Raw genomic sequence first — 25,375 nt, 5'->3', positions numbered from 1 at the left:
AGCTTCAACCCTGACTTAAGGCCAAGAATTCTCAACCCTAACCCACCCTTAGACTAGAGTATCTCAACTCAGGTGACTCTGATTAAAACCAACAGTTATCAGTTCGTTTTTGGTTTCGGTCTCTGTTTTTTTTTTTAAATGAAAAATAGTATAAAAATATCGGTTTGCCGGTTTTCTATCCATTTTTTTTTTCCGGTTCAGCTTCCATTTTGACAACCTTGGTTAGGACGGCCCAATGGGTGGCAGTGGTCTCCCGGAATCGGGCTTGGGCCTCGTATTAAAGTCCATTATGCACAAGTCAGCAGTTGGGCGATATTCCTACTCTTTTCTCAAGAGCTTTATCCTGTCAAGCTTAACACATTTTACTATTTCGTGGTTGTGAAAATCATCTACAACCACTGCATTGATGCAGTGAACTTAGGGTAAAGGTGTTAATCAATTCAGTTTTGGTATATATGATTCGATTTGATTCAGTACAAAATTTTTTCGGTGAAATTAAAATCGAACCATTTAGTAAACGATTTTATAGATTAAAACCGAAACCATTTATAAATGGTTTTCTAATTTTTCATCCAAACAACTTCTTTACCTTTAAATTTTGTAGTGAAATGGATGTAAATTGTAACATTGAATTGAATTGTTTTTTGTTAGATGCTTTTATTAATTAGTTATTTGATGTAAACTTTTTTTTTTTTTTAATTGAAATGTATTTAAACTTAATATTGAATGAGTTAAACTTACTACATTATCTCAATCAGCTTAACGATGTATTTAAACGTTTAAACTTCAAAACCAAAACTAAATCACGGTTTCAATTTTAAAACCAAAACCGAACCATTTAATAAACGGTTTCACGGTTTCGGTATAAATGGTATGGTTCGATTTCGATAAACGGTTTCGGTTTCAAATTCACATCCTTAGCAACCGGTGATAAAGAATCCCTTGGGACGTGCTCCCAAATGCTTTCAGCCGTCCGATGCTCATTGCACCTCATCGCTCATTATAGAGGATGTAGACTCACGTCGTAGATCAAATTACTCACCACGGCCCACTAATTTATGAAGAATCATCAAAAGGTCAACCAACTGCCTCGTATTAAGTATCAGCCTGGTTTTCATTTATTTATCATATCTTTGGCGTAAGATTATGGATCAAGGCTTTAATTGAAGAGCTTGAAACAGAAAAAATGAGATTTTATGCTTTAATGGGTTACTAATGCCTTTATTTATTTATTTATTTTATACGAACACCCATAAGGGGAGAATATTATTGAAACCCAACTGCCAAAAAAAAAGATGTACAAATTAGGAGGTCATGGAGACATGAAGACAGGCACATGTATTAGAAGAAGTTAGGAATTATAATTGAACAAGACATTCAATTATTGGTTTGGTGTGTCCATCAAATCTAATTTAATTAATTTGCATGATATTATTGGCCATTTGGTTTACCTATAGGTTTACACGTAAACTTGTTAACAACCACGAATAGAACTAGGCATTCTATTCAATCGGTTGTCATACTACGTGTTTCAAGAATAAAGATTCCAAATACAAGTGTGATTATATATATGTATGTGTGTGTTGAATTAGATCACTTGAGAATCTTGAATGAATTATTGTCTATTGTGTTAGAAACACGATTCTTATTTAGTAGATTGTAATTGATGTCCAAACTAGAGACCAGAGAGGTTCTTAACATTGTAATTAGGTATTATGGATTTTAGTGTACTGATGGTTGATGTTTACCTGGCTATATATCAGTGCACTGGATCCATGTATTAATCTACAGTCAAAATGGATAATCGACAAGAAATCACCTTCCCATAGAAGATAAATATTAAGAAAGAATATTTTTTTTATTGGCATACCTAGTGCACGAGGCTCCTGGCACCGCAGGGTTTGGGAGGATCATAATGTATGCCGATCTAATCTCATGATCATAAAAGAAATGTCCAGTGAAAAGTTCCACCTGTACCAGCTGACCTTATATGACTGAGACTCTCACTATTGGAGCACCCTCATGAGCTTCATTACAGTGGGAGGACTATTGAGCCTCTTACATGTTTTACCCTTCCTAAGGATGAAGAAAAGGTGGAACATTTCTATGTAGTGTCAGATTCTTTAGAGTTAAATCCCAATTTATATTAAAAATTTATTAAAGGTGTAGATATAGCTAAGTGGTTAGAAGCTTTTTGTTTTTTTTTTTTTGTTAGAAGCTATGTGCTCTGAAATGGACTCTATGTAATCCAATCAGTTTTGGACTATCGTTGATCCACTGCAAGGCGTAAAAGCCATTTTGTAAATGGATCTACAAGAAAATTGAGGCATGGATGGGAAAGTAGTAAGATTCAAAACAACACTGAAAGTAAAAGGTTATTTCCAAAAGGAAAGGGTCGATCATGATGAAACATTTTCTCCAATAGTAATGACCAAATCCAATAGCTTATCCTATTAAGTTGAGATAAGTCTTTGTTGTTGTTGTTGTTGTTATAGTGATGGTAAAAAAAAAAAAAGTTGCACATTGTGATTATGAGATCTGGCATATGGACGTTTAGATAACTTTCCTTAATGGGTATCTTAATAAAGATATCTATATATAGTAGCTAAATTGGTTTACTTCTCTAGGAGAAGAAACTTTAACCTTTTGAATTCTAAAACTCTATTTCTTTGAATTTAATTAAAAGACTATTTTATCTTTGAATTCAAAAGATGAAATTTCATATTTAATATGATTTAAATTTTCAAATCCAAAAGAGGAAACCTCATATTTAATATGATTTATGTATTTGAATTCGAGGGACGAAACCCTGTATTTAATATGCTTTATATTTTCAAATTCAAGATACAAAACTATTTAATATGATTTATGTCTTGGGATTCAAGAGACTTGTCTCTTCATGACTATATATAAGGGCGGGGGAGAGCTAAGTTGGTAAAATTATGAATTAACATTCTCTCTTGAGAAGAAAAGATTTCTTAATCTCTCTCCTTACCTAGAGCCTTTATTCTCTCTTTTCCTGCAAATAGTTATTAGGGTTGTCCTCTCTCTCTTTGCCCTGGGAATTGTGGACTTGTTCAAGAGTTAAATTCCTTAGGTGGATTTGTACTTGTCGATTATCAGGTAACTCTATGCCATACCATGTGATGATTACCCTAATAATACACGAGGTATGATCAATGGAATAAAATTTTAAAATCGTCCTACAAGGATAGCGATTATCTTCTGTAATTCAATATCCTTGGTTATTCTCTCTATATATTTGTTAAACTAAGGTTTGGCCTCAACTCAGTTTTGCATTTTATTGCTTCTCTTGTTGTCTAGATCCTTATCATTTTTGTTCCTTGAGTATTAGAATTGGTATGTCCATCAAACCAGTTTAGTAGTTATCTATAATTAATTTGCATGATAGATTGTTCAGTTGGTTGCCAATAAGTTTATATCTAGAGTTCTTCACGGCTAGGGACAAAACTGGTCATTGATGCTACAAAAGTGTATTATTATTTATTGGCTTAGGGACAATATTTTTTTTAGTAGATTGCAATTGATCGTAGATCAGAGAGTTCCTCATCGTTTCAATTAGGTATAGTGGGGGATCAGAGATCTAGTTACTTATCATTGTAGTTAGGTAGCATAGGGTTTGACACATTAATGGTCGAATAATAACTGGTTATATATCAATGCATTAGATCCATGATATTTATTTGTAGACGAAAGAGATACTCGGCAAAAAAAATCAACTACTTTTAAAAGGTGAATATCAAAAGAGAGAATATATATTCATGATTAAAAATATTCTGAATTTAGTGGTATTCTTAGAAAGCAGTTCATAAAAGGTGGTTTTGAAAATATTATTAATTAGTAGCAATTATTTTTTAAATATTTTGAAAACAGTATATTTGTCCAATCAATGGCTCAAATCCTCTATATAAAACGTTCTTATGGACTAAGATGGTGGCAATAGTTATTTCATACTCGTAGGCCTATTATGGAGTATTGCATATTGAATGGACTAAGTTATCATCAATGTACATATTTAGGGGATTAATGCTATATTTTAAAATTTCTTATGTGCAAATATTCTTGTTTGAGAAATATAAATAAATACACATTAAGAAATTTCGGTGGATTACCCATTGCTTGACTTGTTTTATAAGATTAGGGTATTAAGATGCAGTCATTAAATGAGTCTTTAACTCTTTGAATTCATGATACTTGACTTCTTTTTTTTTTTTTTGGTATTTAATAGACTTTTTTTTTTCAGATTAAAAAACAAAAAAGTATATTTAATATGATTTACATCTTTAAATTCAAAAGAAGAAATTTTGTCTTTGATATGAATTAGTACTTCGAAGACTTTCTGTAAATTCTTTTACGTCTTGGAAATCAAGAGACAAAACCTCGCATTTTATTAAACTTAATATCTTAAAATCCAAGAGACTTTGTCCCTTCCTATTCAGATTAAATACAAGGAGGAGATAGTAAAGTGCATGTAATTGCAAGTTCTCATTCTCTCTTGTAAACTAAAGAATAGGTTTCTTCATATCTCTCCTTGAGAATAAAGGTATTCTCTCTTTTTCTATGCAACTACTTGTTGATATTGTTCTCTCTTTTTCCCCGTGAATTGTGGACTTGTTCAAAAGCCATATTCCTTAGGAGGAGTTGCACTTGTATATCATCAGGTTACTCTAAGCCTTACCATGTGATGAATTGAATACCTTAATACTACATGAGGTACCAAAAATGAAATAAAATTTTAAAAAGATCATACAAGCTGGATAGCCATTATATCATGTTAGACATTATCCTTGGTTATATTCTCTCTACACATCTCTTACTTGGTTTTGCATTTTATTGCTTCTTTTCTTGTTGTAGATTCTCATCATTCTTGTTCCTTTGGTCCTTTTAAGTGTAACATATGGGTAACCCAAGGGGGTAACGTAGTTGGTGAGCAACGAACTTGGTACGAGCTGTAAACTCGGACATCCTGAGTTCGACTCCCACTAGACACATCTTGGGCCACTCACACGGGGGTGTTTAGTGCTCTTCACTGCTTTCAGTGAAAGTTGAATGGTTCTCATTCAACCCCGGTATGACCCAGTTCATGTGATTATGGAGTTAGTATGGGCCCCTGGGAATAGTCAAGCCGAAGGCCTAGATACCTGTCATTTCAAAAAAAAAAAATATGTAACATATGGGTTAGTGCTTAGATGTTTTATAATTAGACAAGGGAAAAGTACCATTTGTAGTAGTATCAGTTTGCAGCAAATAACCCATTTCTCCTCTTGCTAAACAGTGAAGTTAAAAGTGTTTTGAAGATGAGGAGGACCAGCCACTCTCCCTTGCTAATCTCTATGATGGTTCTTTGTGCCTCTGGATTTTTTCAAGCTGAATCAGATGGTCTAAAGATGAACTTCTATGAAACTAGTTGCCCTCGCGCCGAGGACATTGTTAAGGAAATCACAGCGAAAAATGTCAAGGAGGATCCTGGTGTTCCAGCTGATCTTTTGAGGCTGCACTACCATGACTGCTTTGTTAGGGTAATAATAAGTAAAATGTTATATAGATTTGTTGAACATTACTGTAAGAGATCCCAATCCGATCTATTCTGCTGCGCGATTGATTCCCACCAACAAGATTTCATACATATAAACTTACATTACTAATCTGATAGTTGATGGGTTGATGGTGTTTGTTTATTTTTCAGGGTTGTGATGGCTCAGTGTTATTGGATTCCACTCCAAATAATGTAGCTGAGAAGGATGCATCCCCAAACTTAACTCTAGATGGTTTTGATGTGATCCAAGAGATAAAGGAAGAATTAGAGAATGTTTGCCCAAGAGTAGTTTCTTGTGCTGATATCCTAGCATTGGCTGCTAGGGATGCTGTTTCCAACCAAGTAAGTTGACACAAATTTATGAGAAGTAGAGGCAATTTTTGGATGAATTGATATATCCATGGACACTCACTCTTATCTTAACAAGCTTGAAATATAGTTTGATCTGATCATCTGGGTTTATAGTTCAAGAAGGATATGTGGCAAGTGCTAACCGGAAGAAGAGATAGTACGGTGTCGAAGTCGTCGGAGGCTGACGCCGAACTCCCTTTACCCACATTCAACTTCCAGGCTCTTGAGCAAACCTTTGCTAGGAAAGGCCTCACCATGCATGACCTTGTGGTCTTATCAGGTATGTACCCATTAGATGATTCGTAATGGAATTTAGGGCAAAGGATCCTCACGACGCCAATGTGCAAATACCATCTCACATCCCCTCTCTCTCTCTCTATGCCTATTGGTGGGAAATTGCATTATGTCATTATGGGATCTACGAGCTAGAAAAAGAATTACAAAACAAGTAAATTTACAAGACAAAATAAGTGTAGAAGAAAGTCAAAATTAAACATATTTGTTTTGCAATTATTTTTCTTATAGTGTAGTTCTAGGCACGTTTAACTCTACAAAAGTAATTAATTTTAAGGGAAAATCTTATTGTAACCAAAGTTAGAGGAAAAATAAAAAATCATAACCTTACTTTTTTTTTTCGTTTATATATATATATATATATATATATAACTTTCTTTTATTTTTATCGTAATTTTTTAAAATAAGACAAGGAGCGGCTATTTAAAGAAGGGTCCAACATTTTTGTTTATCATTTTGGTGACAACAAGTTCTACCCTTGTGTTAACTAAAGAAGTCAAGTTTTTGTGGTTAGGTGCTCATACTATTGGACAAGCACATTGCGACTCCTTCAGCAATAGGCTCTTCAACTTTAGCAAGGAAGAAAATATGGATCCTTCTCTGCTATCCGATTATGCCTCTGACCTTAAAAAACAATGCCGGAGCCTTTCTGACCACACAACCACTGTGTTCATGGACCCTGATAATAGCGGTTTAAATTTCGATAGCCATTACTACCTTGCTGTGAATCAACACAAGGGTTTATTTCAATCTGATGCTGCCCTTCTAACTAATGAGGTCTCTAGCCAACTTGTCAACCAGTTGATGAAAAGGAATACATTCTTTGAAAATTTTGCTATATCAATGAAGAAGATGGGAGCCATTGGAGTCCTTACAGGTGAATCTGGGGAGATTAGGAAGAAATGCAATGTTGTGAATAATTAAAAGAGTGCTTTCAAGTTGCTCTATAATATTTGTATAATGGTTTAATATTATTGTCTCTTAAGGGATATTGTATTGTTTTATACTTGAAATAAAACCATGAATTTCCTTGAGAATTTTTCTATGATTTTCTGATTTTATCTTTAAAATTCAGGAATGGGGAGGGAGGGGGGGGGGTTTGCATAAGGAGTTCAATTCAAACATTTCTTTTGTGTTCTTTGTTCACAAATCACAAGTCCCTTGATCCCAAGCATATTGCTATCATGGTTTAAAGTTTAAAATTGGGATGGCAATGGGGTGTGTTAAACTTGGCATGCTTGGGACTACCCCTAATGGGTCAGGTGTAGTATGACCCAGATCATGCATGTTCTAATTGCTTATATTCTATTGGTTGAGGCATTACTTTACAAAAAAGAGGGCTGTGTATAAGTGTAGTAATTGAAATCTATTCCCGATTTAGGGAATACAGTAAACAAAAAGAAGAAACAATTACACAATCGCAACATAAAGATTTACATGGTTCAATAAGATTTCTATATTCACAAGAGAAATTAGTGTAATTTTCATTATCAATTGAGAAATGATTTACATGTTCTCTTCCTCACGTATGTCCGTATTTATAAGAATTCTCTATAACCCTAATAATCCCCATAGCAACCATTTATAGGGAAATAAAGAGATACAAGTTTTCCCATATTATCCTATGTAAACCTTACATGCTTTTAATGGCCCTTCGGAGGCAGCCCACAAACTTAGTCTATTGATTTTTTATTTTTTTGATAAAATCAATCTATAGAATACAAGACATCAACCCCAACAATAAGTTTACCTAATTACAAATTTTTTAAGATATATAAGCCTAGCCCATGTGAAATTGAAAAATATACGTGAATTTTGCTGAAATTTCTATATAAAAAAAAAAATCACAAACAATCGAAATTTGGCAAAACAAAACTAGATTCTAGGTGTATAAATTATTCTGAAACCCAATTCTCTCTACTTTCTCACTTTAGAATACATTTTACAATCAAAATCTAAATAAAAAATTTTCAGACATCAATATCATTTCGAGTCAAAATTTTGACAAAACAAAACAAAGGTCGTGTTTGTTATGCATTCTCTGGGTAAATTCTGGCTCTAAAATGTATTCTAAAACTATAAAATAGAGAGAATAAGGTTTCAAAATACATTCTAGACCCAAAACCTATACAAAGAATGCATACCAAACATAGCATTAATTTACAACTAAGCTATTGTTTGACCCCTTTGGTCTATACTTGATAAACTACTTCCCATTTTACACCGCCGAGATTAGGCTTTTCTTTAACACACATAGGTGTGTAGTGCATCATCCAATGGCCATGAATGCTCAAACACACAAACTAAGGCACCAAAATGCAACCCAAAGCATTCCTGGTCGTTAGATCTGCACTACACGCTGATGTACGCTACAGAGGATCTCAATCCACCTCCACCCCAAACCCCAAAAAAACAGAAAAAAAAAAAAAAAAAAAAAAAAAAGTGATATCCTTATTACCCGGTTCTCCGGACTACCCTAATTAGGGCCGGTTCCGAACCACCATGCCTAAGCCGGTCCAAGCTGAGACCACTAACTTAGAACATAAAATAGTCGGACTGCTCTCGCTTTCTTGTCCGCCAATCTTTCTTCCCCTTGTTATATGCTCTCTGCAAGTCTGTATTGAGGGACAACGAAAGTAAGGAGAGAGAGATAGGTAAGCCATGAGTCGAGGAAGTGGAGCTGGTTACGATCGTCACATAACCATCTTCTCCCCGGAAGGTCGTCTCTTCCAAGTTGGTAAGCTTTCTTTTCCGTCGTCGCATTTAAAGTTCAGTTCTTTCAAGCTCCCAAAAATTTTAATTCCGGAGTTAGTCAATTAGGTTTTTCGAAGTAAATGAACTTAGATAATCGTTTTAGTTTCAAAATGGATGGATCTGCGTTTCTTCGGTGAATTCAATACGACCTGATTTCGAAGATTTTTTTTTTTTTTTTTTCTAATTTTATCCCCAAAAAAGTTATCAGTGTTATGATATTGGGACTTCTTAATGGATGAACAGAGTATGCTTTTAAGGCAGTGAAGGCTTCTGGGATCACATCCATCGGTGTCCGAGGAAAGGATTCAATCTGTGTTGTCACACAGAAGAAGGTCCCGGTGGGTACTGTTCGCTTTTTGTTGACGAGATACTCGTTTGATCTGCGAATTGAATTATTATGTGTAACTTGGCTCCTGACATTTGATGCAGGACAAGCTCTTGGATCATACTAGTGTTACACATCTTTTTGCCATTACGAAGTACACTGGATTGTTGGCGACCGGCATGACAGGTTTCCTTGCTGAAGCTCTTTTATGTTATTGGCTTGAAATAACTAGGAATCATTAAATAATAGCTGGATTTTTTTTTTGGTGTGTGTGTGGGGGGGGGGGGGATTCGTAGGTCCTTTTTTTCATTTTAAAATTATCTGATACTTGGGCATCAGTTAACTACATGTTGTTGCTGTATAATTAGTATTTATGTTAATACATAAAGTGTTTGTCTTTACGGTTTATATTTTTTTCTTTTGGTTTGAGAAACACATTCGCTGTTATTTTATTAATTTAGGTTGATTGTTAATAGAGGTGAGACCATTCCAAAAGTAGGTTGGATGAGCTGCATCTTGCAAAGACATCACGAGGGTCCTGGGAAGTTTAGAAAGATATAACAAACCTTGTCATATGAGAAGTACCAATAAAATAGACTATCTTGTATGAGTTTCATGTGAATGTGTGTCTGCTTTGACAAGTATTTTCAATTGAATTGCTTAGGCAGATTTTTTTCCCCCATTTCCTCTTCTTTCTTATTTTTTTTAGCATAAAAAGATGTAAACACTCAATAGGTTCCAATGGATGCTTTTGTCGGCCAATCAAGATCTCAGTGAATTTTATCTTCCATTTCCAGCTGATGCAAGGACATTGGTCCAACAAGCAAGGAATGAAGCAGCTGAGTTTCGTTTCAAATATGGATATGAGATGCCAGTGGATGTATTAGCCAGATGGTATGGTTATTTTGCCCATAATTAGTTTCACTTCTACTTTATTGGACTGCATAAATTATATTCTTCAAGGAATTCATGCTCTATATTCTAATTCAAAAGTTCAAAGTTTCATCCCATCTCATTCCTAATGACACTGACTTATATTGCTTGAAATAAGGTAGAAAAGTAACTTTTGGAATAAATAGTTTGATAGACATTAACCCCATGGAAGGTATTCATTTTCAACTTTGTCGTTGTCACATTGAGATGAATCCAGAAAGACAAGGGTGGTACTACCCTGTTTTCCCCTTCTTTGGTGAGGAATGAAGAGCTTAAAGGCTTCATTATATATAGAGTGAGCTGGTGAGGTGCAGCAAGATCAATTTCATTAAAGCTGAACACCTCTAGGTGGTTGTATTCACTGGTTGTGTAGAAGTAGGCTGGCCACCGAGAGCCTTCAAGATTCAACATACTCTCAATCTCTTCTCTAGTTGGTGTATACATACAAATTTAAACACAGTAGTGAACCAGTGCGGCATCAACAACCAGTATGAGGAAACAAGACCCTTGAAATTCGCAAGAGAAGTAAAGAGGTGATCCTTCTTGTTTATTAATGGGTTGAGTGAAGAGAGCCTACACGTGGTAATTCTAGCGGGCATAAGTCTACGTAATTAAACTCATTTTTTTGTTCAGAAGGTAAAATGAGGATCATACATTGGCCTCTGTGCAATGAGCCACTAGAAGATGGGGTATGTCACAATAGTGGACAAGCATGTATGTGTGTCTGTACATTGGAAAGGTTAATGCAACGTTCACCATGGTAGGCAAACTTCGTAGAGTTCACCAACTGCGCCATTTGGCAAGTAATGGTAGATAGGGGCTCTGTTAGTTAAACCAGTGTTCGGTACAGACATGTTTAAAACAGATCAAAATGTGAATGGGACCGGTAAAAAGTACGGTCAAATACGGTAGATACGGCAAAAAAATAAAACGAACGGTACAAGTTTAAAATGTTTAAATTTGGACAATGGGGTGCTGAAAAAACTGCAATATACATGCATAAATTGAGAAATTATTAGTCAACTACCTTTAACATAAAATTAAATCTACAAGAAATCTAATGCATGAAGCATTTTAAATACTTTCATGTAGGTTTCTCTATGTGTATTAGACACTACATATTAAAAAAACCTACCATTGAAATTGTAGTGTTTATACACAGAGAAATCAAATATCATTTACCCAAAAAAAAAATCCTATTTCTCTGTGTATAGACACTACACATCAAAATTAGTAGTTAAAGTCAGTTGTCAGTTCACTCAGTTGTAACATTTCCCAGCAACTTACTGTACATTTTTTTTAATATAACGAAAAAACAGATACGTGTTTTATACGCCTTTAGAACTTCTAATCTAGCCGTTTCCGTTTTTTACCTACTTTTATGAAGCATTTCAGCAAAATGCGTTTAAAACGCCAAAAAATGGTGTTCGTTTATTTTATTTTTTTCGCCATTTTCAATGCTAATTAACTAACTAGGGAGAGGGGTGAGTCCATGTTATGGAGGATTTTGTACCCATCTCATTGGTAAATTTTCATCCCAATAAAAGTATATATTGTGGATCAAAGATATGAAAAATTGCAAGAACGCGATCAACCTCTAATACATAATAATGGAGGTTAGTGTCAGTTTGTAATTTCATAGAACTTTGGAGACACTTTTAACTCATATAGAATGCTCTGTTCTGTTGAATTTTGACCAAGTAGATGGGTGATGAGCCCTTTATAGCATGGACCCAAACATTGATCAATTGCTTTCCAAGTGGCAAGTTGTGAACTTGCAACAGTTCTCCAACCATAACAAATGTTATCATGCCCATAAATAAAATAAGGGAGAAGTAATTGAAGTCATGTTTAGTTTATAGAAATTTCTAAAAGAGAGGTTAGGTATATCCTAGTCTAGTTAGGAGAATTTAAGTACTTATGTGAAGGTCAACTAGGGGGTTGTTTTGAGCCTGAATTAGTAACCCTATGGGCTAGGAGCTGCTGCGATTCCATATGAACCTTGTAAACAGAATTCTTGGAAGCAATGGAATATGGTTATGGTTTAGACTTTAGCATAGAGAATAGATCTCTTTCCTGGGGTTGTTATTCAACCTTTGCCCTGTTCTGAATGAACAGATTTCTTTGTCTGATTTTCAATTAATCTTCAACTGTCTTCTTCCAAATAAAGTTTCTTATCTATAAAGTTTTTCCATCTGTGATGCTGTTTCAATAAGTATGGAGGTGGACTCTCTGGAAATTCTACGTCTAGAGCTGCTATATTCACGATTTTTATCTTTTAAAGGTCCGAAAAGAAGAACAGCAACCCCTAATTCTGTAATAGCAGCAACCATTGACAGAGAATAGAAAACAATGGCTAATTGGGTTGACTGCAATCATCACGTAGATAATCCCCACATGAAACCACTATATTTCCATTCACGCCTCCAAATCTGAATTAGAAAGCCCCCATACATATAGACGCATACATATAGATGCACTCAATTCCTAATTCTGATTCATGACTTGGTGTCAGCATGATATTATAGTGATGACTGATTTGGTACCTTTATCATACTTTCAAAGCAGTCTCATGTCATTAACTTGTATTTCATTCTTGAATACATACAGGATTGCAGACAAATCACAAATCTATACCCAACATGCCTATATGAGACCTCTTGGAGTAGGTATGTCACTTGCTTGTTTATTCTACATATAAATATTTTCTTTGTGGTGTGAAGCTATATAATGTAACTATGCTTTTCCTAGCTTTCATTGCTAATATTTTCCATACCCTTCTTATTATTACCTTGTGAAGCTGCTATGGTTTTGGGTATTGATGAAGAGAATGGGCCTCAACTATTCAAGTGCGACCCAGCCGGTCATTTCTTTGGTCACAAGGTATCTCGGAAGTTTTATCTTTAACTTTGTTTAACTAGTGATGTAGTTGTTCCATGGCGTGTTTGGTTCTAGGTAGCCATTTGCTGGGATAATGTACGCGGGTTCATTTCCAACCTTTTGATGACTATTGTTTGTTTGGCTTCTTCAGGTGCTTACTTTTAGTGTGTTGTTTTCTTTTGGATGTGATATGCTTCTCTTTTTATGTAATATGTTTTACGGTAAAAGATGTATAGTTTTGTTAATCATCATCAAAGGGGTGGTTTGGGGACGAGGCAACACTAGCCTATGGATTATGTACTTAAGGTTAGGAGCTTCACGAGAAACTTGATATGGTAAAACACACGGTTAAGTAAGGATATTCCTTACATTGATTGTTACTATTACTTGCTGATATTCTTTTTTTTTTTTAGGTTACAGTTCCACCAGGCATTCTTGACTCTTGAATTGCTCAGTCTTTCTCTTTTTTATATACCATATAAAGGAAGTGGTTTTTGACATTTAACTTTTAAGGACAGCTATAATTTTTACATGGTATTATTGGTTGTGAACCTTTTTGCAGCAAGTTTTGCTTCATGCAATCAACAATGTACCTTGGATGTTAACCAAGTTAAATCAAAGTAGAGGCATCATGTCATTGCTAATCATTGCTGTGTCATTGGTGATGCTACATATTTTAATGCTTTAGGAGGGAATTCTGATTTTCCTTCTTTTTTGCCCCAGGCCACAAGTGCTGGCTTGAAAGAACAGGAGGCAATCAACTTCTTGGAGAAGAAAATGAAAAATGATCCTGCTTTCTCTTATGAAGAAACTGTACAGGTAAAATTACCTTTTCCTTAAAGGCTTTTACACATCTTAAATTTTTGGATGCCTGAAAAGCCATGGAGAAGAGGAAGATTCCCTGTCCGACTCTACGGTATAATACTGCAATGCATATGCTTGAACCTGTATGCCTTGTTCAGAAATGGAGGGATGCCCCCCCTACTGGTTGCTTTTGTGTTATTTCCCAAGGCTTCAGTTGCTAAATTTAATTGGACATGAAATGGTAGAGAAACATAATTACTAGAGAGCTTTTGCAAAAATAAAGGAAAATTAATAAATGATTGAAAACTTGGCATCTTCAAGACAATGACTTAAATACTTCGTTTTCTATCAACTAGGTATTTTGGACACGGGAACTTGTGTTTGGTTAGAGTATTTACTTGTGATTGTTGATATTTTCCAAACCTTTCTTTTAATGGCATTGACACTGTAGAGCTGCACAATTAAGCATGGCGGGAGAAAAGCTGATGATCTCATTCATTACAGACAGTAGAATTGATAACTAATTCCATGGAACATGTACCCTGTGTAGGCTGTGAATTTACCCCTTTAGCGGGGATGAAGTTTATAGTCTCTTGCATTGTTCTGCTGCCTTGTAAAAATTTGTTTTTTCTTTTCTCCCGCATGCTCCACATCCTACTAACAATTAATATTCCCATAAGAGTTTTCTCCTCTTACCCGAAGCAGCATGGTGCCAACTGCCAACTCCACAGTAGGTCAAAGGTGGTGTTAGGAAATTGTTGTGTTGTTTCGAGGACCTGTTAACCCCTTTCTCTTTGTTCAAAATAAGTTTAGCTGAAAAAAGTTACACCACATTGGATGGAGCCATCTAATTGGAATGGTTGAGAAAATTGTCATGTGGCCAATCTAGAGAATCTGCAACTGGTATGCGTCTCAGATTTGGCCATGCCATTCCTTGTCAGCCCTTGCCTTTTATATAATAGTATCATGTGTATAACAAATTATATCAACTTGAAGGTTTTTTCTTCCTTTTTTCAGTTTGTCATATATCTTTGAGCTTCGAAGTTGTTTTGTTCCTATTAACCTTATATGCTCCATATACACTGAGTACATACCTTCAAGTCTAGACCTGAACTTGTGAGAACAAAAAATAATTTGTTTTTCTGCAATTTTGGTGGGATTTTTGGGGTAAATAATTTAAACTGGGAGAAGCATACCTGATCTGACATAGTACTTCACTTTGACAAAATCATTCGAATTTGAGCAAACTCGACAAACGCTGGAGTCTTAAGCAACAGGCTTTTGATCACTGAAGTTGATATTGGTCCATTAGTCTAAATTTCTGTGAGGTAGAAACATAGTTTTTAAGGCGCTGCTAAGGTGTCGCCTTACTAGCGCCTTAGTGCTGATGCGGTCTAGAGATGGTAAGGCAGTGTTCCGCCTTATGTGAAGTGGCGCCTTATGGGTTTTTTTTTTTTTTTTTTTTACACATTTTAAAATTACTTAATGAAGATTCAAAATATAGATTTTTTATTGGTAGGTGTATGGTTTTGTTAACACTTGAGATGTATAGAATCAACTTTACTCCACCAAAAATAACCAAAACAAACAAAACAAAAACACAATTCACAAACAGGGTTTAGATTTTGTCAAGGGTTTTAAGAAAGGGCTTTGAGAACAAATTAAGGAACAAGGAAGAACCACTGATCTAGGCGAGCATTTTGCTTCGGCAGCGGTGAGCTTGCTCAGGCAGCGGTGAGCTTCATTCTTCTTTGACAGGAGTATAAATATAGTAGATGACCTTAGGGCTCAGGCATTCATTTTGTCATTATAGAGGTAAGTATAATAAATGCTTGTATTTTTTATGTCTTCTTTTCTTTATATTTATAATTTAGTTTCATAATTATGTATTTATATTATATGTTAATATGATTGATGATTGATGAAGATGAACTTAGTTTATTCACTTTATTGATTTGTTTTCTTAATGAATATCTTACATTGGTATGAATATGAACTTTTAATATTTATTTAACATATGAGTAATAGGATTCAACTAGGATTTGAGCCAAATAGATTGGTTTTATAAAAAAATTACACAGGAACGCTTTAGTCGATAAGGCGATGCTTTATGCCCGCGTTATGGCTAAGGTGCTCCGTAAGACCCTCAAACGCCTCCGTCGCCTTACCGCCTTAAAAACTATGGGTAGAAACAGCTTTCTAGATTGAAAGCATGCAATCCCTTGGAAATCAAATGCTGGTTTTCTTCTTTAAAATGTGAAATCCATGAATTTCTGGTGACTTTTATTTGAAGAATAACATTTTCACTGTTGTTCAATTGTGTAGACTGCCATTTCTGCCCTGCAATCAGTTTTGCAAGAGGATTTCAAAGCCAATGAAATTGAGGTATTGACTTTTTCATTCATTTCATTGAAGTATTAGCAGCGTAAGTAACAATTTCAGAAAGCTGTTCGGACCGGAACTAGTACCCTTGTTGGGAATTCCAATGTTTCATTGTATACCTGGATGGAGGATTCTGCTCTTCTATGTTATCAACAGAGAATCTGTCCCCCCCACCCCCCTTTTTTCCCTGCACCAATTTTACTATTTGATATCAGGCCAATGAAACTGAGATGTTCCAACTGTTCAGAGCAATAACTATTGGTCCTGAGTCTCCGGACCGGTCTAGTAGTCTCTCTCCTTCTTTAACTGGTCTCACTGTCTGTTGCCTCAAAAGTTCTGTTTATGAAGATACACCAGAAGCAGGAACATTTTAGCCTACTATCTGGTGGTTTAAATGGTCCAGCAGTTCAATTATTTTTTCCAGACTATTGGACCAATACCATCGGAACAAGTTAGCTCTGTCCATTGCTCTTACCAGTAGAAACGATGAGTTCTCCAAATCATCCTCCTCCCCTCTTTAAATGGCATGGACACAGCATTTTCTTGTGTATTTGGCATTTATTTTATTTTGCATCAAAAGATTAATCTCCTGTTACTAACTACAATAATAATTGATATTTGTTAGGTAGGAGTTGTGAAAAAAGAAAAACCGATTTTCAGAGTGCTGTCAACCGAGGAGATTGATGAGCACTTGACAGCCATCAGCGAGCGTGATTAAACACAAAGGAATTGCATAAGTTGCACGGTTGAAAATCCTCTGGATATGAACAAGGATGGATCTTTCTTATAGAGTAATGAAGTTGTGGTCAGTATGCTTATTTTGGTTCCATCCCATTAATTATGACTAATCTCCATGATACTGTATCACTATCAGAACCTGGGAGAAGTGAAGACTCCCACCATTTATTCTAAGGTTCTAAACCATGATCTGGATTTTTTTGCTGATGGGGCAAGACTATTTGTAGCAAAGCCGCCTTTTGGGGGGCGTTTGGATCCAATTCAAATTTTCAGTTCTACCAATGCTGGCCAATTATTAGAATTACATAAATCTGTTGGGTGCACTATTATTTGCACAATCCATTTGACACCCAGAATTAGAAAATTGCATTTAGATGAAAATTTTTGCATTGGCATGGTGTATCATTGCATTCCACAAAAGTCAAAGTAAATCAGCATGTCCTGTTTCTCAGAATCTGCATTGCCAATGTGGTTAAAGAATGCATTATTGACTTAGAATGCAATCCAAGAATGCATACCAAATGTAGGATAAGATTGCAGCCATCCAACTGCTTCCAGACAATCTGATAAAGGGTCTGAACTACTTTCAGCTTCCTCTCTAGGATCATATCAAAAGCTACCTTAGAGAGATGGAGAGGTTAAGCACATGAGAATGGTTATGAGGGGAAGAAGGAACACTGCCAGGCTGTGTAGCATTTGCTAGCACCTCCAATCTAAAGATCTCAAAATTAAAGAACGAGCTCTTCTCTAATGACCCTATCTCTAAAGGGGCTTATGCACTGAACTTGCTGTTGGGGAATGGGATTCATTCACTTGCATTCCTACTAGCACTACCAAAAGCTCTAGTCTTAACGCCCTTCCTACTGCTGTGCAGCCTTTCCTTGGGTTTGTAGAGTCAGGTTTCCGTTTACCCACAATGGGGGAACCGCCTACTCCCACCAGCCAGGCAGCCATGGGTCATGACACACTCTTCGCACAACAAATCCACCTTTTTGGTTTAGTAAATCTCCCATCTGATAGTGGAGTTCAAAGTTCAGAAAAAGACATTCATTGTGACGAGTCAACTTAACAAAATGGTATTTTGATGGACAATGGAGGCGAAGCACGTTCTGAAGCAAAATTGGCAATCACTAATCAAAGAGGTACAAGCTGAGCGGGTGGTTAGATCAGCCTGGTTGTAAATTAGCGTGTGCCCTCCTTGTGTCTAATTCTCTTTTTCTTCTATGAAGTGTCATATCTGCCCTTTATTGTGGGAGGAGAGAGAGAGAGAGAGAGAGCTGTTAATTTACGCTACGCAGCGAAATCAGCCCCTTAAATTGGATACATTTGTGGCAAACACTTTTCTATTTCGAGCCAATGTTATGGGTCATTGATCGTGTTAATCCACATAATAGAAAGGATACCAATGCAATTAAACCTTTTTTCATACACAAAAACTAATAAAAGGAAGAGGGCTCTCTAAGCTAGCGCTCTGGAGAACCCACCAATGACGAGGTGGGTTATGGTTCGTCTTCACCCATAAAGCTAACCATGAACATGTTAGAAACTGTACAAAAACTACAACAATAACAATTAAAGTCATCCCTATTTGAAAGGGTTGGCTACAAGGAGGTTTCTAGCAAGGACAAATGTAAGGATCTATGAAAAAAGATTGACTGATCATAGTTGATTATAATAAAGTGCTGGTTGTCTGCCTGATGCATTAGTACAGATCAACCACAGACTTATTACGACAGACCATAATAAGATACCGACTATCTACCTAATGTACTAATATAGATCGATCAAACCAAAGCATTCTTCATGAATTATGTTCATCAAAACAATCCATTACCTAACCTACTTTTATGAAACTCAATTATATGTAGCACTCCAAGGCAAGTCCACTTCCACACTACAAAAACACACTAGAAAATTGAGAATTTGGATGATATTTCAATGGAAAATACAGGGTTTATGTAATTAAAATTAGAAAGGTTTGTTTAAATTTGCTATAATGGGTACAGGTCATAGAAGATTATACACCCATATCAATGATCAAGTTTTAGTCCTAAGAAAATTGGATAAGTTTTTCAATTTACTTTTAAAGTGATCATGTTATAAAAGTGTTATAGATCCCTTGCCTCCGTTTGTTTTGAAAGAACAATTTTCTTCGCAACCAGGGTGGGAGCGAGGAGGGCTTGGATGGAAGGAACATGGGGTCATTTCCAAAGGGAAAAGGGAGAGTGACAGACAAGCAGGGCACCTGTGGCCAGCCTTTTCCCGTTTATTAGACTAGTCCATTTCTTTCACTCTTCTAAGCTAAAGAGCAATCCAGTGCACAAGGCTCCCTCAACGGTGCCTGAACCTAAATGCGAATTATGTGTTCCACCTTAGCACCTTTAAGGGCAAAATGATCCAATCAGAGCTTGTTGATCTGTATCAGTATCTAGAGTTGGAACCATTTTGGATTTTTTTTTTTTTTCCTCCACTTTGTGACTACTTTAGTAAGAAAGAGACATTTGGAAACCCTGAGAAAGCATTACCCCCCAAAAAAAAATAGAAAAGAAAAACAAAAAAAAAAAAAAAAAAAAAAATCTAAATAAGAAAATAAATCCATTTCTTTTATTGGGAGAGCATTCTCCTAGCATTTTCCCTTAACAGCTAAAGGGATTGGGGGTATTTTGGTCATTAAGAATAAAAAATTGCAGACTTAATGACCATAACAAATTGTCCAAGCACAGTAGATAGAATCTTTTCATTTAGGAGGAGGGGAGTGAAATATCTGTACAAATGTGGGGAACTTAATATTTAACTATAGTTCAAGGGAGGGGAGTGATAATCCCTCTTCATTTTTTCTTTTCTTTCTTTCTTTCTTTCTTTCTTTTTTCTTTTTTTTTCTTTTTTTGGTGGGGGGTGGGGGGATGTGGGGGAGGGTTTGAGGTCCTCCAGGAGACAGCCAATAGGGAGGCCAGCAGACGGTTGGTCAATAGAGGGAATGGAGAGAATCGGCACTGCCTCCGCCAGCAGCTCAGAGATCTTCCCTCTTATTAGTCTCAAATTTTAGAATTCCCCTCAAGTTTAACACAAGTAGCTTATCTAAATTCATTTTCAGTGACGAAAATATGCAGAGAAACTGCAACCCATAGTGAAACCATCTAGTTTCAGGCAGCAATCAACCTCAGCTTTGATGTGAACAAAACTAGACAGGGAGTCAAAAGAACATTCATCCACTGCAAAACAGAATATACTTTGGGACTCTAGTTTTAAGCAAAGAAAGGTGGTGTACCAGCTCATTAGCAGTTCAAACATGTTAATTCAACACAGGTAAGATCCAAGAATACAGACCAGTTCTGCTAAAAAAAAAATACATCCACATACGAAAATTTGCATAGTTTTGTATATTGACAATTAAACACAGTACCTAGAGCACTATATTATTTCCCCAACATGACTGAGCTTTATAACTACAGGAAATCTAGTATGGATGCCCTCACTCTTTTCACCATCCATTTTCCGTCTAGGTGTCAAAATATACAGTTGGGGTAATCAAGCTGCAAAAACCCAGTAGCCAAAATGGAAAGAATATTGCTGGTTCATGTGTATGGATGATGTCTGTGTCGATCCTTCTCGCGGGTCGAATAAGAGGAGCTATGGTAGTCACTACGATCTAAACGAGATGAAGCAGTCTCAGATTGATCGATCCATATTCAAGAAAATGCTATGCAATGTAAGAACAATGGAAGAGCTCATACATACCCCGTGGTGGATGGTGTCTTGATTTCTCCGAATGCCCTCCTGAAACCATGCACATAAACAGCTCAGGAATTGGGCATATCAAAAAAGAAATTTTCATAATTCAGGATAACGAATAACAAATAAGGTGACTCGGTTAACCTGAATCTTTTCCCTTTTCCTTTGAACGATGGCTTCTATCCTTGACTTTCTCTCGTTCCCTTTCCCTGTCAGAATCCCTACCATCCCTTCCCCTATCACGGTCCCGAGCCTTTGATCTCTCCCTCTCCTTCTCCCTGTTCCTTTCTCCACTTGCCTCCTGTCTATGGTCAGCCTTGGACTTCGATGGAGGTTCTTCTCTCATCACTTCATCAATTGGGAGATTCTTGGTGTCATCATCACTTTTCTTGGACTCCTTTAATTTTTCACAGGCCACTTTTATAAGTGCACCCTTTGAACCACTGGCGTCTGGATTGGCAACTGCAGACACAGCCTTGGGACTAGATGAATCATTATTAGCTGCCGGTCCATTCGGCGTACCTTCCTAAGCAAATGATAAAAATCATTCAGTCAAGTTCCACAGATTAAATGTTGTAGAATAAACCCAAATTCCACCATCTTGCAAAGAAATAAAAATGAAGCATAAGATTGTAATTCACCTTCGAATTTTGCTGTGCTTGTGAGTCTGTTGTCTGTCTCGATGTTGTGAATGAATCCCCATCTTTACATACTGGTATGTGTACTGCTTTGGGAAGGCTGTATAGGTGTGCCAGAACCCTACAGACTTCATCAATCCCAGACTTCTCTGCGTCGAAAGCCTTCCACCATGGAGGGTCCTCAGGAAGTGGTACCTGGAACCTTCGAGCAGCCGCATATACAACACCACAAGCAACTACTTCACTCTTGAATCTAACGCACAAGGTTGTACGCAAGCTGCTCAAAATAATCCATGGAAGGAAAAAATAAGACACTGAAGCTTGAATCAAAGCAAACAGTTTTTGGCAAAAGTAAAATAAATGGTAACCTCTATAGATAATCAATTATACGCTGCAACAATAAGAAAGAAAAAAAGGGTATAAAAGCAATAGTTAAGCTCTGAAAGGGCTCAAAATGCAAGCAGAGATCAACAAGGGAGGTATTGACCTCCTTGAGTGAAAGACAATGAATAAAATGGCCTAAAACAAAAGGAAGGAACACAATCAGTATGACAGGAGAGTCCATCATCCCTAGTTGTAAACTTTGTTTTGGGGACCATTTCCATCTGATGACCAAATTTCTTTTGGATATTTCAGCAAAAAATCTTGGTCTATAAATACATAAAATGAATGACACGCTACCTTTTTATTTTTTTCTCCATAACAATGTTCCAAACACCAACAATATTTTTGGTGTTCAGGTACCAACTGTTACATTTGTCACAAGTGTCTATTGGTCATTCTATCGGATAGTTAGGGAACTCCTCAATCTGGGTCCAATTGTTTTCTTTTGGGTCTAGTAGGATTCTAAGAATTTATTTTACATGGGATAACAATATCTTTTATTTTAAATCACTCCGTGTATTAGAAAGTAGGATACTTAGTAAGAGTTTAGCAAGTTTGGAGTTGTTTTTCGTTAGTTGAGTTACTATTCTTTTCGGAGTCATTTTCCCTTTTCTTATTTATATGATTGAAATCCAAGGATTTAGGCAGCTTTTTTGAGAATGGAATGATTTGAGTTAAAATCATAGGCTGCCAACAGCTGCGCCTTCCTCTGTCTTTTCCTCTGAATTCTTATCTCGTCTCCGGTTTGATCTCTTCCTCCTTCTCAGGTTCTCCTTTTTCAGATCCATATTCTTCTTCTTCCTGGTACCTTCTGATCTACCGATGATTTGAATAAAAATCGTAGTCTGCCAAGAGCTGTGCCTTCCTCTCTCTTCTCCAGTTTGATCTCTTCCTCCACCTTCCCAGGTTCTTCTTTCTCAGATCCATAATCTTCTTCTTCCTGGTACCTTCTAATCTATCCCTTCTCCTTTATTCTTTTCCTCTCCTATTTTTGTTTTTTCTTCTCGCAGGCAGTTCGGTTTTTCTGAACATTCAGTCAGCTTAAAACTTTTGTAACCGATCAACTACTGATCTGTTTTCATTTGTCAGTTATTATATCAGTCTATAAGCAGATGATGCAACCTGCTCTGTTTTTGGTTATTTTCTGCAATTAACCTTCATACCATCTAAGCCTTTGTTTCAAATATGGTTGCTGTCCTGGACCTTGGTAAAAGGCCTAGGCAATTCTGCCTCTGAAGTGCCAGACCTGATTGAAACTGTTTGAGTGAGTTAAAGGTTCACTCTTTTGAAAAGGTATACTACTAGTTTGTTAACCGTTACCGTGAGGTTGAAGAAGAAGCAAGTGACAATCTTTTATTTGTCACCATACTATCCCCTTTCCATAAATACCCCTTCCTTTACGTCTAATTCAGTCCTTATCCTTATTTTGTGTTATTACCTAGTCTGTTCCTGAACAATAAATACTAGTTCCTGTTACATCCTTCCTTTCTTTACTTACCAAGTAAACCCTTGGAAGGTTTGGTTTATTACAAGCTTGCCATTCCCTTCTAGTGTTTTGCCCTTTATTGAATCAGGTGGGACCATAGCGAACCCAAATAGGGTTCGGCGACCCATGTTTTGCATCAATTTCAGGCCAAGTTTTAGTAGCTTTCATGTGACAATACTTCTTTTGGGGAGCTTATCCTAAGTTTCACAATGATTCACAGGGTTTTATAGATGAGACTTCATCATTCGTTTAAGTTGCTTTTGTCTTTTTCTAGGCCTAACTGGCCATGTTTAGTAAGACCACCATAGGAATCAGCAATATAGAATCGATTGAAACCAAAACATGTTGAGCATTAAGAAAAATATCTATATTTACAGTTAGATAAAGGCCATAACTTGTAGCAAGTCCACTCTCACAAGGTCCAAGGAGGTGTGAACTGGGAACTGTTCTAACCATTGCGATGGAGAACCTTTAAGGAAGAAGGGAAATCAGAGTAGAGAGGGGGGAAAAGGAGAATCACACTCAACATATTCATTCAATAATCAAAATCACTCTCTAAATCTTCAATCGAGTACAGCCAATATATAGGAAAATAGGAACATGAAATTAGAAACTTAACTGAAATGGAAACTAGCCTAAACTAGGAAACAACTATAAAAAGGAAACCAAAGCAAGGAAGTAAATCCTACTCCTACGTTCAAGTCTGGAAAATAAAAGCATGAAATAAAATACTAAGTAAACTACTAATTTTATTTCCAACCCTTGTTGGACCAAAACCCTGGGTTGGACCGGTTCTTCTTGGCTCTTGGCTTCCAAATCCGGTCATGCTAGTCCAACCAAGAAAGGGCAGCTGTATCTGCATCAACTCTCCTCCTCTGAAAAGAACTCGACTCCGTCGAGTTAGGGAAAGGACCGAAGAGACCGTCTGAAGGAATACGCTGAATGAGGAATGATCCCACCATCTTCTTGAGCTTAATTTCAGGGAGATCTTTGGCAGGATGAAACTTCATAGTCTTGTTGGCATGCTTGAAGGCATAAGTATTGGCATAGCCACAATGCTGTACTTTCTTATCAAATAACCAAGGTCGACCAGGAAGGATATGGCACACCTTCAGAGAGAGAACATCACATTGGACTGTATCCTTAAATCCACCAATAGAATATGTGACTAAGCACTTATCTGTGATTTTGAGATTAGTGTTGTTCACCCAAGCAACCTTGTAAGGATTAGGATGTGGTTCTGTATTCAATCCCAGCTTACGAACAACGTCTTCAGAGACAACATTAGTGCAACTGCCTCCATCAATGACCAAGGTTTGCAACTGATCATTGCACTTCACACGAGTCTGAAAAATACTACTGCGGCGCCAATCTTCATTTTCAGTGGCCTTCTGAGTGGTCAACACATGACGAATGACATAAAAAGGATGTTGGTCATCGTCACTAAGAGTGTCATTGACTTCACCTGTTGCACGCTCTTCTCTTAAATCAACTGTGTCAAAACCAAGTTGCTCTTCGGGAATATATGGTATAGGAGAATCCTTATCAATAAAAGCAACCAAACGGCTGGGACATTGGGCACTGATATGTCCAAATCCATGGCATGAGTAGCACCGAACTGTAAATTTTGAAGAATCAGAAGGTTTATCTGAATCACGCCGAGGGGGTGAGTATGGGCGAGTAGGCCGTGAAGATGACATCTCAGAAATATGTCGAGGTGGAGAATACGGCCGACTAGGTCGTGAAGAAGCCAGAGATGTAGCACTTGCCTGTGGCTTGCTAGATGACCTCTCTTGTGTAGGAGACTGTTGCCAAACGGAACTAGTACCTCGAGAAAAAGTATCTGCAAAATTTCTCCGGTTGTATGGGCGTTTCAGACTTTCTTCAACCTGATATGCTACTTGTACGGCGTTTTCCATTGTAGGTAGTCGACTAGATGCAAGGGCAGCACAAAGTTGAGGGTGCAAACCATTGCGAAATTGGGCCACTAAGACTTCTTCATCCCACTCAAAGTCAGAACGAGTGGCCAAATAATAAAATCTAGCAACATACTCTTCAACGGTCAAATTCTCTTGTTTCAATTGTGCAAACCTGAGATGCATGCGTTGCTTGTAATC

At 36.7% G+C, this 25,375-nt stretch overlaps 3 protein-coding genes across 3 annotated transcripts; 2 read left to right on the top strand and 1 right to left on the bottom strand.

The window, feature by feature from the left end:
- The first annotated feature begins 2,952 nt into the window (after nucleotides 1–2,952).
- Nucleotides 2,953–7,239, top strand: LOC122088853 (peroxidase 3-like). Its single transcript, XM_042658209.1, has 5 exons — nucleotides 2,953–3,123; nucleotides 5,297–5,540; nucleotides 5,708–5,899; nucleotides 6,023–6,188; nucleotides 6,717–7,239. Exons 2-5 carry the CDS (start codon nucleotides 5,319–5,321, stop codon nucleotides 7,124–7,126), a joined length of 990 nt encoding a protein of 329 aa, XP_042514143.1. The 5' UTR covers nucleotides 2,953–3,123; nucleotides 5,297–5,318; the 3' UTR covers nucleotides 7,127–7,239.
- Nucleotides 7,240–8,763: 1,524 nt separating this feature from the next.
- LOC122087968 (proteasome subunit alpha type-6-like) lies at nucleotides 8,764–17,300 on the top strand. The gene is made up of 9 exons (XM_042657105.1): nucleotides 8,764–8,939; nucleotides 9,200–9,294; nucleotides 9,386–9,467; nucleotides 10,079–10,175; nucleotides 12,825–12,883; nucleotides 13,015–13,097; nucleotides 13,818–13,913; nucleotides 16,224–16,283; nucleotides 16,906–17,300. Exons 1-9 carry the CDS (start codon nucleotides 8,864–8,866, stop codon nucleotides 16,996–16,998), a joined length of 741 nt encoding a protein of 246 aa, XP_042513039.1. The 5' UTR covers nucleotides 8,764–8,863; the 3' UTR covers nucleotides 16,999–17,300.
- A 2,945-nt stretch (nucleotides 17,301–20,245) lies between these two features.
- Nucleotides 20,246–21,665, bottom strand: LOC122088456 (cyclin-L1-1-like; the record flags this gene model as incomplete). Its single annotated transcript, XM_042657734.1, is given in 4 exon segments — nucleotides 20,246–20,667; nucleotides 20,757–20,795; nucleotides 20,895–21,276; nucleotides 21,392–21,665. Coding segments are annotated over 4 exon segments (769 nt in total), but the record flags the coding sequence as incomplete, so codon positions are not given.
- Nucleotides 21,666–25,375: the final 3,710 nt, after the last annotated feature.

The sequence above is a fragment of the Macadamia integrifolia genome, chromosome 9 (assembly GCF_013358625.1).
Source record: "Macadamia integrifolia cultivar HAES 741 chromosome 9, SCU_Mint_v3, whole genome shotgun sequence".
Classification (NCBI taxonomy): domain Eukaryota; kingdom Viridiplantae; phylum Streptophyta; class Magnoliopsida; order Proteales; family Proteaceae; genus Macadamia; species Macadamia integrifolia.
The sequence above is the reverse complement of the archived record's forward strand: the minus strand, read 5'-3'. Positions and strand labels throughout refer to the sequence as shown.

Bases quoted from the DNA above. Each gene is read 5' to 3' on its own strand.
- LOC122088853 (XM_042658209.1), top strand. From the start codon at position 5,319: ATGAGGAGGACCAGCCACTCTCCCTTGCTAATCTCTATGATGGTTCTT. The intron at 5,541-5,707 runs GTAATAATAAGT...TTTATTTTTCAG, and splicing joins ACCATGACTGCTTTGTTAGG to GGTTGTGATGGCTCAGTGTT. The intron at 6,189-6,716 runs GTATGTACCCAT...TTTTGTGGTTAG, and splicing joins TGACCTTGTGGTCTTATCAG to GTGCTCATACTATTGGACAA.
- LOC122087968 (XM_042657105.1), top strand. From the start codon at position 8,864: ATGAGTCGAGGAAGTGGAGCTGGTTACGATCGTCACATAACCATCTTC. The intron at 10,176-12,824 runs GTATGGTTATTT...GAATACATACAG, and splicing joins GTGGATGTATTAGCCAGATG to GATTGCAGACAAATCACAAA. The intron at 12,884-13,014 runs GTATGTCACTTG...TACCTTGTGAAG, and splicing joins TATGAGACCTCTTGGAGTAG to CTGCTATGGTTTTGGGTATT.